The sequence below is a fragment of the Balaenoptera musculus genome, chromosome 14, assembly GCF_009873245.2.
Source record: "Balaenoptera musculus isolate JJ_BM4_2016_0621 chromosome 14, mBalMus1.pri.v3, whole genome shotgun sequence".
In the NCBI taxonomy this organism is placed as follows: Eukaryota; Metazoa; Chordata; class Mammalia; order Artiodactyla; family Balaenopteridae; genus Balaenoptera; species Balaenoptera musculus.
This window is the reverse complement of record NC_045798.1, coordinates 9,029,505-9,043,874: the sequence shown is the minus strand read 5'-3', so window position 1 is coordinate 9,043,874 and position 14,370 is coordinate 9,029,505. Positions and strand designations below refer to the sequence as shown.

Sequence of the window (14,370 nt, the reverse complement as noted above, 5' to 3'; positions counted from 1 at the left end):
AACGCAGCCAAATAAATAAATAAATCTTAAAAAAAAAAAAGAAAATTACTTGTTCTGCCCCCTCAAAGGTCATTACTTAGTTGAACAATATATAGGGAAAATATAATTAATTTTCAGAAATTAAGGGTCAGTTCTTGGCAAGCTTTTTTATTTTTTAAATTTATTTATTTTTGGCTGCGTTGGGTCTTCGTTGCTGCACACAGGCTTTCTCTAGTTGCGGTGAGTGGGGGCTACTCTTCTTTGCGGTGCGCGGGCTTCTTATTGCAGTGGCTTCTCGTTGCGGAGCACAGGCTCTAGGCGCGCGGGCTCAGTAGTTGTGGCGCACGGGCTTAGTTGCTCCGCGGCATGTGGGATCTTCCCGGACCAGGGATCGAACCCATGTCCGCTGCATTGGCGGGCGGATTCTCAACCACTGCGCCACCAGGGAAGACCTTAATTTGGCAGGCTTATTCAAAAGAATTATGTTCTCACTTTTTTTAAAAAAGCATTTGTGCCAAGGTTGCATGTGACTCGACCTCTCCCAGAAGGTGGTATTTTAGTAAAAAGCAGCTCTTATATTTATAGAGGGGTGGAGAAAGCAGGGGGTAAAATAGTATCCTCTTTGGGGTTAGGTCAGGGTATATGGCTTAATTGTTATAAATATTAGGTTAACCTTTAAGACCGGAATTCTAGATCTAATCTTATAAATAGAAGGAAAAATTTTCTCTTAGCCTACAGGGCCAGTACAAGTAGACACACATCAGATAGCTGGACTTTAATTGCTGTTACTTTCTTACTTAAACGTTAAATTATTAGGCACTGTGTAACATTTTCTAATATCTAGAAACTAACAGAAGCATCAGTTTTAATAGAAGCCCTTAATTCTGTAACACACTAAGGTCCCTGTCTCTATTGTTCATATCTTAAAATAAGTGTGAGCCCCCCAGATGATTTGTCTGTTGCTTCCTCCTGTCTAGAAAGCATTGCTGACAGCATTTAGCATTTGAGGAAGATACTGTTGCAGCTCAGAAAGGAGTGAAGTGACCTTTATCTGTGACTTAACCTTCAACTTTGTAAGATACCCAAGGTCCTCAGCCACAGTTAAGTCAAAACACATCATTCCACATTAAATATTTGGTATTTAAACAGAAGAGCTAGAGGAAGTTAGAGGAAGACCATTTTTCTTTTAAAAAGGTTGACTTTGAGTTTCTTTGCCTTCACACTATCATTTCCTAATCGTCTTCTACCACCCAGAGTAGTCTGGAGATTACCGTGTCTAATTAATGAAGTATTCTGGACAGTGGGTTTAAATGTGTATATGTATGTGTGTGCATTTTAATTTGATTAATTATTAAGTAGTTTCAGGTTTACTAAGCTAGAAAGGAACAGTTATTTTGTTTAGAATTCTAAAACATAAAATAGAACACTTATTCCTGCTTTGAGTCCGTATTTGAGTTTTGTTAACTGTCCTGGACAGTACTATTTCTTGAGCAGGATTTGAGTTTTGCTTGTAAGTGTCCCTTTTTATACATTTTGTCATAGGGTTGAACCTTTCTTCCTTCCATCCTTTCAGCTTTATTGCCTCAGCTTTGAGTTAGCTGTTCTGCTTAGAGATCTTGAGTTCTTTTTTTTTATAAGTTTATTTATTTTATTTATTTATTTTTGGCTGCCTTGTGTCTTTGTTGCTGTGCACGGGCTTTCTCTAGTTGCGGTGAGTGGGGACTACTCTTCATTGCGGTGGGTGGGCTTCTCATTGCGGTGGCTTCTCTTGTTGCGGAGCACGGGCTCTAGGCACGCGGGCTTCAGTAGTTGTAGCTCACGGGCTCCAGAGCGCAGGCTCAGCAGTTATGGCGCATGGGCTTTGTTGCTCCGTGGCATGTGGGATCTTCCCGGACCAGGGCTCGAACCCGTGTCCCCCCCATCGGCAGGCGGATTCCCAACCACTGCACCACCAGGGAAGCCCAAGATCTTGAGTTCTTGACGTAGACTTGGTATCTGGAGAATTAGAAGATGCAGGTTTCATTGTGACTAATGCATAGTGGTTATTTTGGGGAAACTTCTTGCAAAGGGAATATATCACTTGTTAAAGCAGGAAGAACGTGATAATCTATATAATTTCACCTCTAGAGAACTGAAAGGAGTGTTAGTCAAAGCAAATTGTACTTTTCTGAATAAATCAACTTTTGAATACATTTTTCCAGTAATCCTTCTTTTTGTTCCCTTTGGGATAATTGTTTGCAGAAGCATTTCACAGTCCTGAATCACAGGGGAGTGTTTTTAATGCCCAAATAGTTGAGGCTTCAGAATTGTTGATACAAGTGTGATCTGTTCCATTTGATAGAAATTGAGTTTATCCTCTGATCTCATTTTTCTCTAGTTATAATGCTTCATGTTGTGATGCCCCTAGACAAATAAGGTTGGCTTTGAGACCACTAGACTATAGTATTTGAAGAAGAGCCTTGGCATCTGAAAAGAAGCCGGCTGTAGCACTGCAATAGATACTGCCTAACCAGTTCCTCATCAGATGAGTGCTCGCTGCAGAAAGTGTAAAACCAGATATCCTTATCCCTTGAGTACAGAGGGTCTCCTGCTGCTTTTATTATTCAACTCTTGTGATCCAGCCAGATTCTTACTCAATTTCTCCTCTGGAGTTTCAGTTCACTATCAGGTACCCATCCTAGTAGATAGGAGATGTGTTTCACTGATGGAAAAACAATCCCTGTAGAACTGTCTTACTTCATTAGAGAGAGTATGAGGCTCAATGTAAAATGCCTTGAGATCATCAAAGATGCAAGGAATAAAGCTCTATTACCTTTGGGTACTACTTAGTATTTGAAATTCTGCCAGAGCTATTGGATAAAATCAAATTGCCTATTTTTCTTCCCTGATGCTTATATTAAAATTGAAATTTAGTATTTATTTTTTGGGTATCACTTTCTTCTGGAAAATGTAACTAATTGCATGTCAATCTGAAGATGAGTGTAGTAAGAAGAGTTTAAGAAGAACGGCAGCCTCATGCTGATGGCTGATAATGGATAATGATGGAGAGACTCAGGCTGATGATCGCTTAGTTCAAAATCGTTTTCAATGTGAGCCTTTGCCAGCTACACAGTTAGGTGGCCGAATGCAGTTGGAAGGAGGATTTTTAAGCTTCCACAATTTCAGCTTACTTACCAAATCTTTTTTCCTTGAATTTTCTGCTTAGAATAAAGCTATTAAGTAAAATTCTGCGTTAATAACAAGCTAAGTGATTTTTTTTCAAGTACAGCAAAGTTTTGTTTTTATATGATTATAACTAAGGCAAAGACAAAAATGTATTAATTAGAAAAATGAAAATTGTTACTTTTAAGAATTTTCTTCCTATAAAAAGATATATTTAAATGATGGGAGATAACACCAGAATTACTCTTTCTCCTTCTGTCTTAACTCTTTACTTTAGAAAAGCAATCTACAGAAAACTTAGCAAAATATTTTATAAAAATCATAAATATAAATATTTTCTAGTTGGCTATTTCCCACTTCATAAAACTTGACATTTTCAGTTGTAAATGGTACAACTAAAGGAATTTTCTGTGCCCTATAGTCTCTTCTCAGCTTTTTGCTCAGCTATTTCAGATATGTAACCATTATCTTAATCTAATAATGGTTTTAATTGGATTTTAGGTCAAAGGAAACACTTAAGCTAGACGTGGGCTGACAGAATGTTATTAATGGAGGCATAAGATGATTACAGTGAGTTAAATGAAATAGCTTCTGTATTGGTGCAAACTCTTTATCTTGGCATTCAAAGCCTTTCCAGTTCAGTCCACCTCTTCAACTTCACCTCTCTTCACCGCTAAAGAAATTATATCATTCTGACAAATTGGATTACTTGGCTGTTTCCTAAACTTGATCAGTTATATCTGTGTTTGTAATTTGATGCCTAGAGTAAGATGCAAATCTCGAGTGAGCTATTTGGCCAGGAATTCTCATTCCTAAGATAAGATCCCCCTTAAGTCCTTAAACTTTTTACTCTGTACTCTCTTGAGCATCCAGTCCGTCCTGTGGTGTCAGTACTGGACCTTTGTCAAAGAACTGGCCCTGATTGCCTTCCCCAGTGCAGACTCTTAGTTCCTGACTTCATACAGAACATTTCCACAAAAATGCCCTACCGGTGCCTGAAACTCAGCATACCTGAGACAGAGGTCAGTATCTTCTGAAGGCATTTTCACCCCCTCCTAACTGGGGAATCATCTAATCAATATTCATTCCTGAAATCCAGAAACCTATTGATATAAAATGTATTGATGGAGAGCCATCTTGTCTTTATGTCCTTTGTATTTCCAGTGGTTGTCTATTCTACTTTTCTCATTACCTCTAACCTAAAATCTTGCAGCTGATGCCTGACCTCTTACCTCTCTGAACCCATTCTGTCCACTGCTGTCAGGATTATTTTTCTAAAATATAGATTGGATTATATCACTTCTACCCAGAAACCTTGTGACTCTTTATTGTCTAGAGCAGTGCTCTTCAGTAGAAATATACTGTAAACTGTATATGTAATCTTAAATTTTCTAGTAGCCACATTTAAAAAAGTAAAATGAAACAGATGATGTTAATTTCAATTAATATATTTATTTAACCCAGTATATCTAAAATGTATGTTCAACATGAAACTAAGACATTTTACAATCTCGGGGGTACTACGTTTTTGGAATCCAGAGTGTGTTTTACATTTAACAGCACATCTCAATCCATGCTAGCCACATTTCAAACTGAATAGCCACATGTGGCTAGTGGCTCCTGTATTGGACAGCACAGGTCTATAGCATAAAGCTTAAAGTTCTTGGACTGCAATTTTGGGCACCCCACAGCTTCAGCCCCTGCGCTGCATATTTCAACTTCTTCCCACTCACCCAAGCCCCACCCACACCTAATTTGCCGTTCTTTTCCTTTAATTACTCTTCCCTGCCTGAGGAAATCTGACTTACCTTCCAGGGCCAGATCCGAATGCCACTTCCTAGTGAAAGCTTGCTCCATTCTCGCAGTGCCCCGTAAGCATTAACCACTTGCTCTTGACTCTTCTGTAGCAGCATTTGTGAGAGCCGTTTGTCTAGATCCCATGAGTGAGTAGTCTAGCTGCCCACTAGAAGGTGAGCTTCCCGGAGGCAGGATATGTCTCCCTCAGCCTCTGTTTCCTAGTATTCACTGTAGCCTCCATTTGCTCTTAGGGATATTCTTATCCTTTGTTGTTTGATATCTTCAAGATCCGAAGCAATCTCTCCTTTAACAGTTGTTTTCTTTACCTCTGAATGAAATTTCCCTTTATATCTGGATCAGTTCCACTGTTTTAAAAGGTGTTCTCTCTGTGGATTGAAGCTTTTGCTTATGCAAGAGAGGAAATATTCATTTTCTTATAGAAATAACTGCCTAATATGAATTAAACTAGGTTTCAAATGTAGGTTATTCTGGTTTTAGCCTGTTCTAATCCCAAATATAGCTCTTCCTGTTATATAACTTATTCTTTGTAAGTAAATTATGTATGTATACTAAGACTTTTTTCACACAGCTTTATTGAAAAGTTTATATGCTTTTTGAGTTTCTTTTTCCCCCTAAAGAGACTTGGCCAATGGAGTTTTGCCTGTGTTCTTTTTCCCATATAAAAGCAAACAGGTGCCTGAAAGGTTACCTCTATTCTGGGAGAGATCTGATTAATGTTGAAGGGCTGTGCCAAGTCAGACTCTGTAACCTGCTGACAGATTATTTAGTGAGTGCCAGGATCAACTCTCAACATTATCTCAGGTTTTAATGGTTTTCTTATGAAGGGCATTTGTAGATGAAACCAGTTTGTATTCAAAGTTAATTGTGGCTCTTAGATCAGAAACTGGTTAAGAAATTCTTTCCTCAAGCAAACAGTAGTTTGAGAAGAATGAATGATTCATCAGATGGCGTTGCAAGGACTATAATTGCATTCTGTGTTTTAACACAAATTATTGCATTTAAATCATGGTAAAATCTTATCCCTGGTGATGTAAGAATTCCTCAAAAGAAGTTCCTATTAAACTACCTTAAATTTTTGTAAGAATTTCTAGATATCCTTACAACTGCTTGAAAAGCACCAAAAAATGATACTTCTTCCTGGGAGGGTAGACCTCAGTCATCCCTGATGCTTCTCTTTCCCCCACCCTCAGTGTACCCCATTCAGTGTACCTGTGAGTCCTTTTGTTTCACTGGATCCCAAATCCCTGCACTCTAACTGCACTGCCACCATTTCACAACTGAGCTACTGAGACAGTCTCCTGATTCATTCCCTTTTCTGCTTTTCTCTCCACACAGCAGGCAGAAGGATCTTTTTTCTTATCATTATTACTATTTAAATTTTATATAATGGACAATTTCAAATATACATCAAGGTAGAGGGATGAATGTACCTCTCATTATTCAACTTAAATTATCCATTCATGGCCAGTCTTGTTTCATCTACTCTTTTGTCACCGCCCCCCCCCAATATTTTGAAAGAAATCGCATACATCATATCATCTAACCAACTAGTTTGGAATGGCCCTAAAGTGAAATTTTGCCTTGGGACTTCCCTGGCGGTCCAGTGGTTAAGACTCCGAGCTTCCACTGCAGGGGGCATGGGTTCAGTCCCTGGTCTGGGAACTAAGATCCCACATGCCGTGCAGAGTGGCCAAAAAAAAAAAAGTGAAATTTTGCCTGTTGGTCACAAAAGGTGAGGAAGGTTGCTTCTCCAATAGTGGTAAGTTATTTGTCAATCTCTTTACTGTCTTCCAATTCTGTTTCTTCTTATTTTTTCAGGATGTGTTCCGTTTCTGCATGATAAGTGCCATCACGAGAAAAATAGTTTAATGTGTTCATTTCATGTTAAGCCAGTTTTTCAGGGATACATATATAAGCACTTTCCTACTTTTGCACCAAATATGCTCTTTGAAGTGTGTGTGAAAGTTGAATGTACAAAAAATGTAAATATAGGTCAATTATACTTAAAAACAAACTCATAGATAAAGAAATCAGGTTTGTGGTTACCAGAGGCAGGAATAAGGGAGGGGGAATTGGATGAAGGCAGTCAAAAGGAACAACTTCCAGTTATAAGATAAATTAAGTACTAGGAATGTAATGTACAACATGATAAATGTAATTAACACTGCTGTGTGTTATATATGAAAGTTGTTGAGAGCAAATCCTGAGTTCTCATCACAAGGAAAAAAATTTTTTTCTATTTCTTTAATTTTGTGTCTACATGAGATGATGGATGTTCACTAAACTTACTGTGGTATCACTTCATGATGTATGTAAGTCAAATCATTATGCTGTACACCTTAAACTTTTATAGTGCTGTAGGTCAATTATATCTCAATAAAACTGGAAGAAAAAAATGTAAATGTGTATGTGGGGAGGATGTTTCATGCTCAGATAGCCTTAAAAATTATAAATTCCCTAATTAATATTTTTATTATAAAATCAATACATGCTCATTATAAAAATAAAATTTTAATAATACAGAACAGTATGAAGTAAAAAGCTTAACTCTCCCATTTGTTCATGGATCTTTTATTTTGAAAACAACTATATTTCTTATAGGTCATTCCAGAAAGCTTCATTTGTGGTCACTTAAAATTTTAATAATGTATATATCTGACATTTTAGTTTGAATTTTAGTTTAGTTTGAATTTCAAATAAACAACCTCACAGTTTTTGAATTTAGTAGACTGTTGAATTTAGAAATTGATTTTAATGTTGAACAACTAGCTTGGTGTTGCAAGGGATTGAATAGGAGATGGTATGGTGTTGACTTTGATGTCTAATTTTTCTTGAGCACTAGTTTCCTCTCGATAAAGGAGTCTTAGGCAGACTGTGAACTCATCAACAGCTCTTTGGACCCGTGAAAAATCTCTATACCAGTGCTGTTTAATAGAAATATAATGTGAGTCACACATGTCATTTTAAATTTCCTAATATTCACATCAATTAAAAATAAAAAGAAACAGGTCACATTAATTTTAATAATGTATTCTCTTTAGCACATTATATCCAAAATATTAGTTCAACATGTAATTAATATAAAAATTAATGAGCTGTTTTACCCTTTTTTTCATACTAACAAGTTTTCAAAAATCCAGTGTGTGTTTTATACTTAGAGCACTTCTCAGTTTGCATCAGCCCCATTTCTAGTGCTCGCTAGCCACGTGTGGTAGTGGCTGTTATACTGGGCAGTGCGGCCCTGTACAGGATAGAGGTTGTCTCAGAGGGAGGAGGAAAGGGGGTGGGATGTATTCTTAATTTTGTTCTCTCTTTCACAGTTATTGACCAATATTTGAAGTTAGAAGTTTGCTGCTTTTGGTATTCTTAATGATGGACAGCTCTGGCTCAGTTGTATTCTCACTAGCATCAGCACTTTTTTAAAAAAATTCATTTTCGTTCCTATAAAATACAACAAAGATTAATAACACAAATACTTCTGTACAAAGATGAAAATCCTGCTGAAATCGAACTCTTGGCTGGGAGGCAATGCCACCCTGTGGTAGCTCACGAGTTTATTCATCAATATATGAAAGATCAGATTCTAAGTAGAGAATGTGGCTTAGGAGTATTAGTGTATAATACATTAAACCTGAGCACTTTTTATTCTGAATTTCAGGGTAAATAGATGTACTAGTATGTAGTAAAATTAGTATTAGGAAAACAGGGGTAAGAAATCCTGAGACGTTGGTAAGAATATCCTTTGAATGTAAATTTCTTTTTTAGGGGTCGCAGATGGTGTAGGAGGATGGAGAGACTATGGAGTTGATCCGTCTCAGTTCTCAGGGACTTTAATGCGGACATGTGAACGGTTAGTAAAAGAAGGACGGTTCGTCCCGAGTAATCCCATTGGAATCCTCACCACAAGCTACTGTGAGTTGCTGCAAAATAAAGTACCTTTGCTTGGTAAGTAGATATCCTATGCATTTTCCTCTCTAAAGAAGCCCAGGAGATGGTTAACAACAAAACCAAGAAAATCACTTACCAGCCCAGCTCTTTTTCTGAGGCTCTTCCTATTAAGCAATTTGATGGAGAAGCTGTGGGCAACACCAGAATACATAATATTGCTTGAAATAGATACAACCACTTTGGAAAACAATTTAGAATTACAGAATAAAGTTAAACATGAACAGATAGTATGCCCCAGTAGTTCCACTTCTGGGTCTTTACCCTAGACTAGAGAAACTCATGCACATCTGTGTATCAAAAAGATAGGTACAAGAATGTTCATAGTAACATTATTTATAATAGCAGAAAACTGGGAACAACCTAAAAGCCCATTTATAGTAGAAAAACGCATTTTGAAAAGGAACGAGTTAAGGTTGCATGCAGTACTCAGGAACGTGTTGTTGAGGAAAAAGAGGACATTGCAGAATATCACCTAACAGTCTGATTCCATATATTTCAAATTCAGAAACATAAACAAGTAAAACTGTATTGTTTAGGGATTCTAAAATACAATAAAAGAAGAAAGAAAAGCAAGTGGTTGTATAATTGGGGTAGTGATTCTCTCCCAGGGAGGAAAAAAGGGGATAGGTCCAGCATGTAAAACTCAGTTGATTACCTGTGAGGAGTTCAGGTTGCAAATTGGCTCCGCAGCTGCTAGCAGTTAACATTTAGTCTGTGTAGATCCCTGTTAATCTTGTGTTAGAAAATTTACAAATACCCAGTGTTTGTTTATCTGGTATGCTAATGGAGCATCCTTTGGCTAAGCTTCTACATTTGTTTGTTAAATGGTTTCTTGGGAACTTACCCAAGCCTTCTAAGCAGGCTCTCAGAAAGGGTGTTATTAAGTTTCTGCTAACTGCCAGCATCTTTCTGGTTACTAGAAGGCCTCCCTCCCAATCACCATGCACATTTAAAATCAGCCCTCAATGTTCAATGTTAACGGAGATCTCCGTGTTGTAGAATTTTGCCTTCAATTTAAAACCTTTGTAAGCAGGGGTACTTTTCATCATGCTACCATCTTCTGTCTTCTCTGTGCTGTGATTAACTAGCTTGTTCTCCTTCTAACTGAAGAGAAATCTTGTCTAGAAGTTTCAATATACTGGTTTGTCTTAATCTGCTGTTTTGGGCATGCAGTCTTGAGCTTGCCTGATACCGTGAAACATCCTAGATTCTATTTCATCTCTGTAAACTTGCCATATGACTTTGGGCAAACCACTTAACCTCTGACCCCTTATTTCATATGTTAACTGGATAAATCTTTTTATGAAAAGCAATGACTTAAAGCTTCTTGCAATATTCAGAAACATGTTGAGGGAAAAGAGAACATTGCAGGGTGCCATCTAACAAAAGGACCTGTAGATAGGGATACCAGGGGCCTGAGTCTTCTGCCAACACCACCCCACCCTGCACCCCATAGTGCATTTACTAAATTACTGTGACTTGGAATAACCTGTTAAAACCTGTAACAACTGTCCTGATTTTGTACTTTGAAAGCTTTGTTTTTTGCTGTATTTCTTCCTTGTTCCTACTTTTTTTCCCCTATTCACCTTCATGTAACTGGGAGAGCTTAATAAAATAAACTTAAGGACATATAAGAGTTTTTCTTACACTGAATATTACAACTACCTCTTTCTCCTAAAAGACACGTTGAAATAATCCTTCGTTACCATGTTTGACACATACACACTTCTCTCTTACCTTATCTACACATCTCTAAGCTATTTGTAACTAAAACTCAAGCATATTTTGGCAAAGACAGGCTGCTGAGTTTTACTGAACCTCAGCTATAATTGCAAGTAATAATTTTATAAGATTAGGTGATCCTTTTTTAAAAATTTTGCCATTGCTAAAAAGCCTATAACATAATTCCAATATAAAGGGCAAGCTGATAGCTGTGACCACTTATTTCTTGAGAACTTCTAGCTGCTTTAGATCTGGGTTGGCATCACAGGCTAATTGTTGACATATTATTTCCTCAGAAACCCTTAAGTGGATTTAGGTCTTATGAAGCCAACATATCTTAAGAATTTGAGGGGTTAATCCCAGTAAGGTTATCCCTTTCTTTCTTTGCTGCACAAAAGGCTTAGTGGTAGTTTACAGAATAAGGGCCAGGTGATAAAAATACTTCCATGTTAGCGTGAGGGATTTGCTCAGGGACCTGTCTGGATTGCTCAGTCGTCTGAACATTCAACACTGTTGTTCTTAGCACTCTTTTCTTCTTTGCCAGTTTGTTCCTCTCCAAACACGTAAGAATGGTGAGCTCTTCTCCCAGTATTAGGCTACCAGGGCCTGAGCCGCTGTACGCATCAGTAATTTGAAGAGGCAGAGGAGTTTACACACTAGAGCCCAGATGATTCTGTAAGGCTGAGCTTCCCTTCGTTGGTGCTGCTTTGCATATTAAAGCTCTGTCTATCACTCACGAGGACCATTTTGATTCTAACGCAGCGGTTCACTGCCACAAGGGTAGCAAAATGATAGCCTGGATTTGTCAGTGAGTAATAATGAGTCAATGTGAGTCCTTCCTGCAGCACAATTTTCAAGGCTGTGCTACTCATCTGTCATTTTTTGTTCTCAGTTAAATTAATCCCATCAGCTTTCAGAAGATCTTTTGTGTGGTGATTCTATTAATGACGTAAATGATTGGAGTTTTTGTGCACTGAGTTAGGAAGGGAAGGAAGGGTAATTGGTGATTTTAGCTCTAATATAAGCTATGGAGTAGGTTCTCTGACAGCATGGCCAGTTAGTTACAATACCCGTGTTTTTCTTTTCTTTGACAATTAATGGGTAGGGACTAGATAGCTTAGCATTAAAGTGTCAAGTTTGTACCCATGCATATACTGTCGATAACAAGGAAACAGAATTTCTGAACATTACAGTGACACAAATGCTTATATTTAAGTGTTTTTAAATTAAGTTACACATTTTCACTAAGGAAAAATTAATAACAAAAATTAAATTACCTATAATCCACTAAGAAAACTGTTAATTTTTTTTTTTTTAAAGGAATTCCTTTATTTTTATTATTTATTTATTTATTTTTGGCTGAGTTGGGTCTTCGTTTCTGTGCAAGGGCTTTCTCTAGCTGCGGCAAGCTGGGGCCACTCTTCATCGCGGTGCGCGGGCCTCTCACTATCGCGGCCTCTCCTGTTGCGGAGCATAGGCTCCAGATGCGCAGGCTCAGTAATTGTGGCTCACGGGCCTAGTTGCTCCGCGGCATGTGGGATCCTCCCAGACCAGGGCTCGAACCCGTGTTCCCTGCATTGGCAGGCAGATTCTCAACCACTGTGCCACCAGGGAAGCCCCAACTGTTAATTTTTTAGTGATTATACTCCCTGACTTTTTTTCTTTGCCCATAGAATAATAACAACAGGAATTGAATCTACTCTGTGCTCACAATAGCTCCAGTGAGGTAGATTTGTAGGTATTTTTGTTCCTCATTTTGTTAGGAAGAAACTGAGGCCTAGAGAGAATAAGTGGTTTGCCCACGGTCATGTCACGTGGCTAGAAAATGATAGAGCACTGGGATTTAACACAGCTGGTTCCACAGCCTGTTTATTTTGTTTCTTTTTGCCTTTTAATTATCATTTTATCAGGTTAGCCTTTGCCTACATATTGTGCTTTTAAAAAAAAATTACAGTAAATTCCACTATTTTTTTTTAAATAAATTTATTTATTTTATTTATTTATCTTTGGCTGCGTTGGGTCTTCGTTGCTGCGCGCAGGCTTTCTCTAAGTTGCGGCGAGCAGGGGCTACTCTTCATTGCGGTGCGCGGGCTTCTCATCGCGGTGGCTTCTCTTATTGCGGAGCACAGGCTCTAGGCGTGCAGGCTTCAGTAGTTACAGCACGTGGGCTCAGTAGTTGTGGCTCACGGGCTCTAGAGCACAGGCTCAGTAGTTGTGGTGCATGGCCTTAGTTGCCCCGCAGCATGTGGGATCTTCCCGGATCAGGGATCGAACCCGTGTCCCCTGCATTGGCAGGCGGATTCTCAACCACTGCGCCACCAGGGAAGCCCAAAATTTCATTATTTTTGATGTACAGTTCTTCATATTTGATATCACTTTCTTTTAAGGAAACTTTAATACTAGCTTATAATCACTTGTTTCACTTAAATTATCTTTCATTTTCAGATATATTTCTCTCACACAATTTTAGTGGCTATCAAATAGCTAACACTTATTATGTGTTGTAAGTCTTTGACATGATTTAACTAATTTTTTTCCTTACAAACAACTCTGTGAGATAGTTACTGTTATCCCTGTTTTTATAGATGAGCAAACTGAAGCACAGACAGGTTACTTAATTTGCCCCAGGTCACACAGCTAGTAAGTGGCAGAGCTAGCATTCAGATTCAGGCAGGCTGACGACAGAGTCTGTACTCCTAAGTATTACGTGATAGTGCATAGCTTTCCATTGTATGGATGAACTGTAAAATATATAACTAATCCCTTAATTTTATTTTTTTAATTTATTTATTTAATTTATTTTTGGCTGCGTTGGGTCTTCGTTGCTGCGCGTGGGCTTTCTCTAGTTGCGGCGAGCGGGGGCTACTCTTCGTTGTGGTGTGCGGGCTTCTCTTGTTGTGGAGCATGGGCTCTAGGCACGCGGGTTTCAGTAGTTGTGGCAGGCAGGCTCAGTAATTGTGGCTTGTGGGCTCTAGAGCGCAGGCTCAGTAGTTGTGGCGCACAGGCTTAGTTGCTCTGCGGCATGTGGGATCTTCCCGGACCAGGGCTTGAACCCATGTCCCCTGCATTGGCAGGCGGATTCTTAACCACTGTGCCACCAGGGAAGTCCCCAGTCCCTTAATTTTAGATGTTGAGGTTGTTACCAGTTCTTTGTGATCTTATGCAGTGTTTTTGTACTTAAGTCTTGTTTGCATCTCTAATTATTTTCTTACGATAAATCCTCACAAGTAGAATTGCTAGATCAAAGGATATGCACATATTTCAGGGCAATATTGTCCTTTAGAAAGGTTATTTAGTTCTACTCTCTTACCACTGTGAAATGAGAGTGAATTGAGAGTGAAATGAGACCATGTTTCCTACACTAGTGCAGTGATCATTTTTTAGAAATATATTTACAGACCATTTACATTTATTTCTTGGTGAACTGCTCATTTTTCTATTTTGCCATTTTTCTGTAGGTATAGGTTGAAATTTTAGCACTAGAAAGCACTTTCACTAATTGTACTATCAGCCTCAGTCTGGGGAAGGTCATGTGAGCTGTGTGCTGCAAAGGTACACAGAAGCTTCTGCTTGGAATGTGGTCTCTTCTCTCTGAACAGGTAGTCTCTGTAAAGTGAACAGGTTGATTCCACAAGCTACCTGGGAAAATTGGTCTTGTTACTTCATAGTGAGTCAGTCTGCAGTAAAAGTTCTTCATGACCTCAGCAGATGGAAATTCTGTTTAAAATTGTAGTTATGTGC

At 38.4% G+C, this 14,370-nt stretch overlaps 1 protein-coding gene across 2 annotated transcripts in view; it reads left to right on the top strand.

The window, feature by feature from the left end:
- PPTC7 (protein phosphatase targeting COQ7) overlaps positions 1-14,370 on the top strand; it is a 39,848-nt gene that overhangs the window by 16,606 nt on the left and 8,872 nt on the right. For both annotated transcript variants that reach the window (XM_036874158.1, XM_036874157.1), the window contains exon 2: positions 8,725-8,904. In XM_036874158.1, coding sequence (XP_036730053.1) covers positions 8,725-8,904 — 180 coding nt within the window. The remainder of the gene's footprint in view (positions 1-8,724; positions 8,905-14,370) is intronic.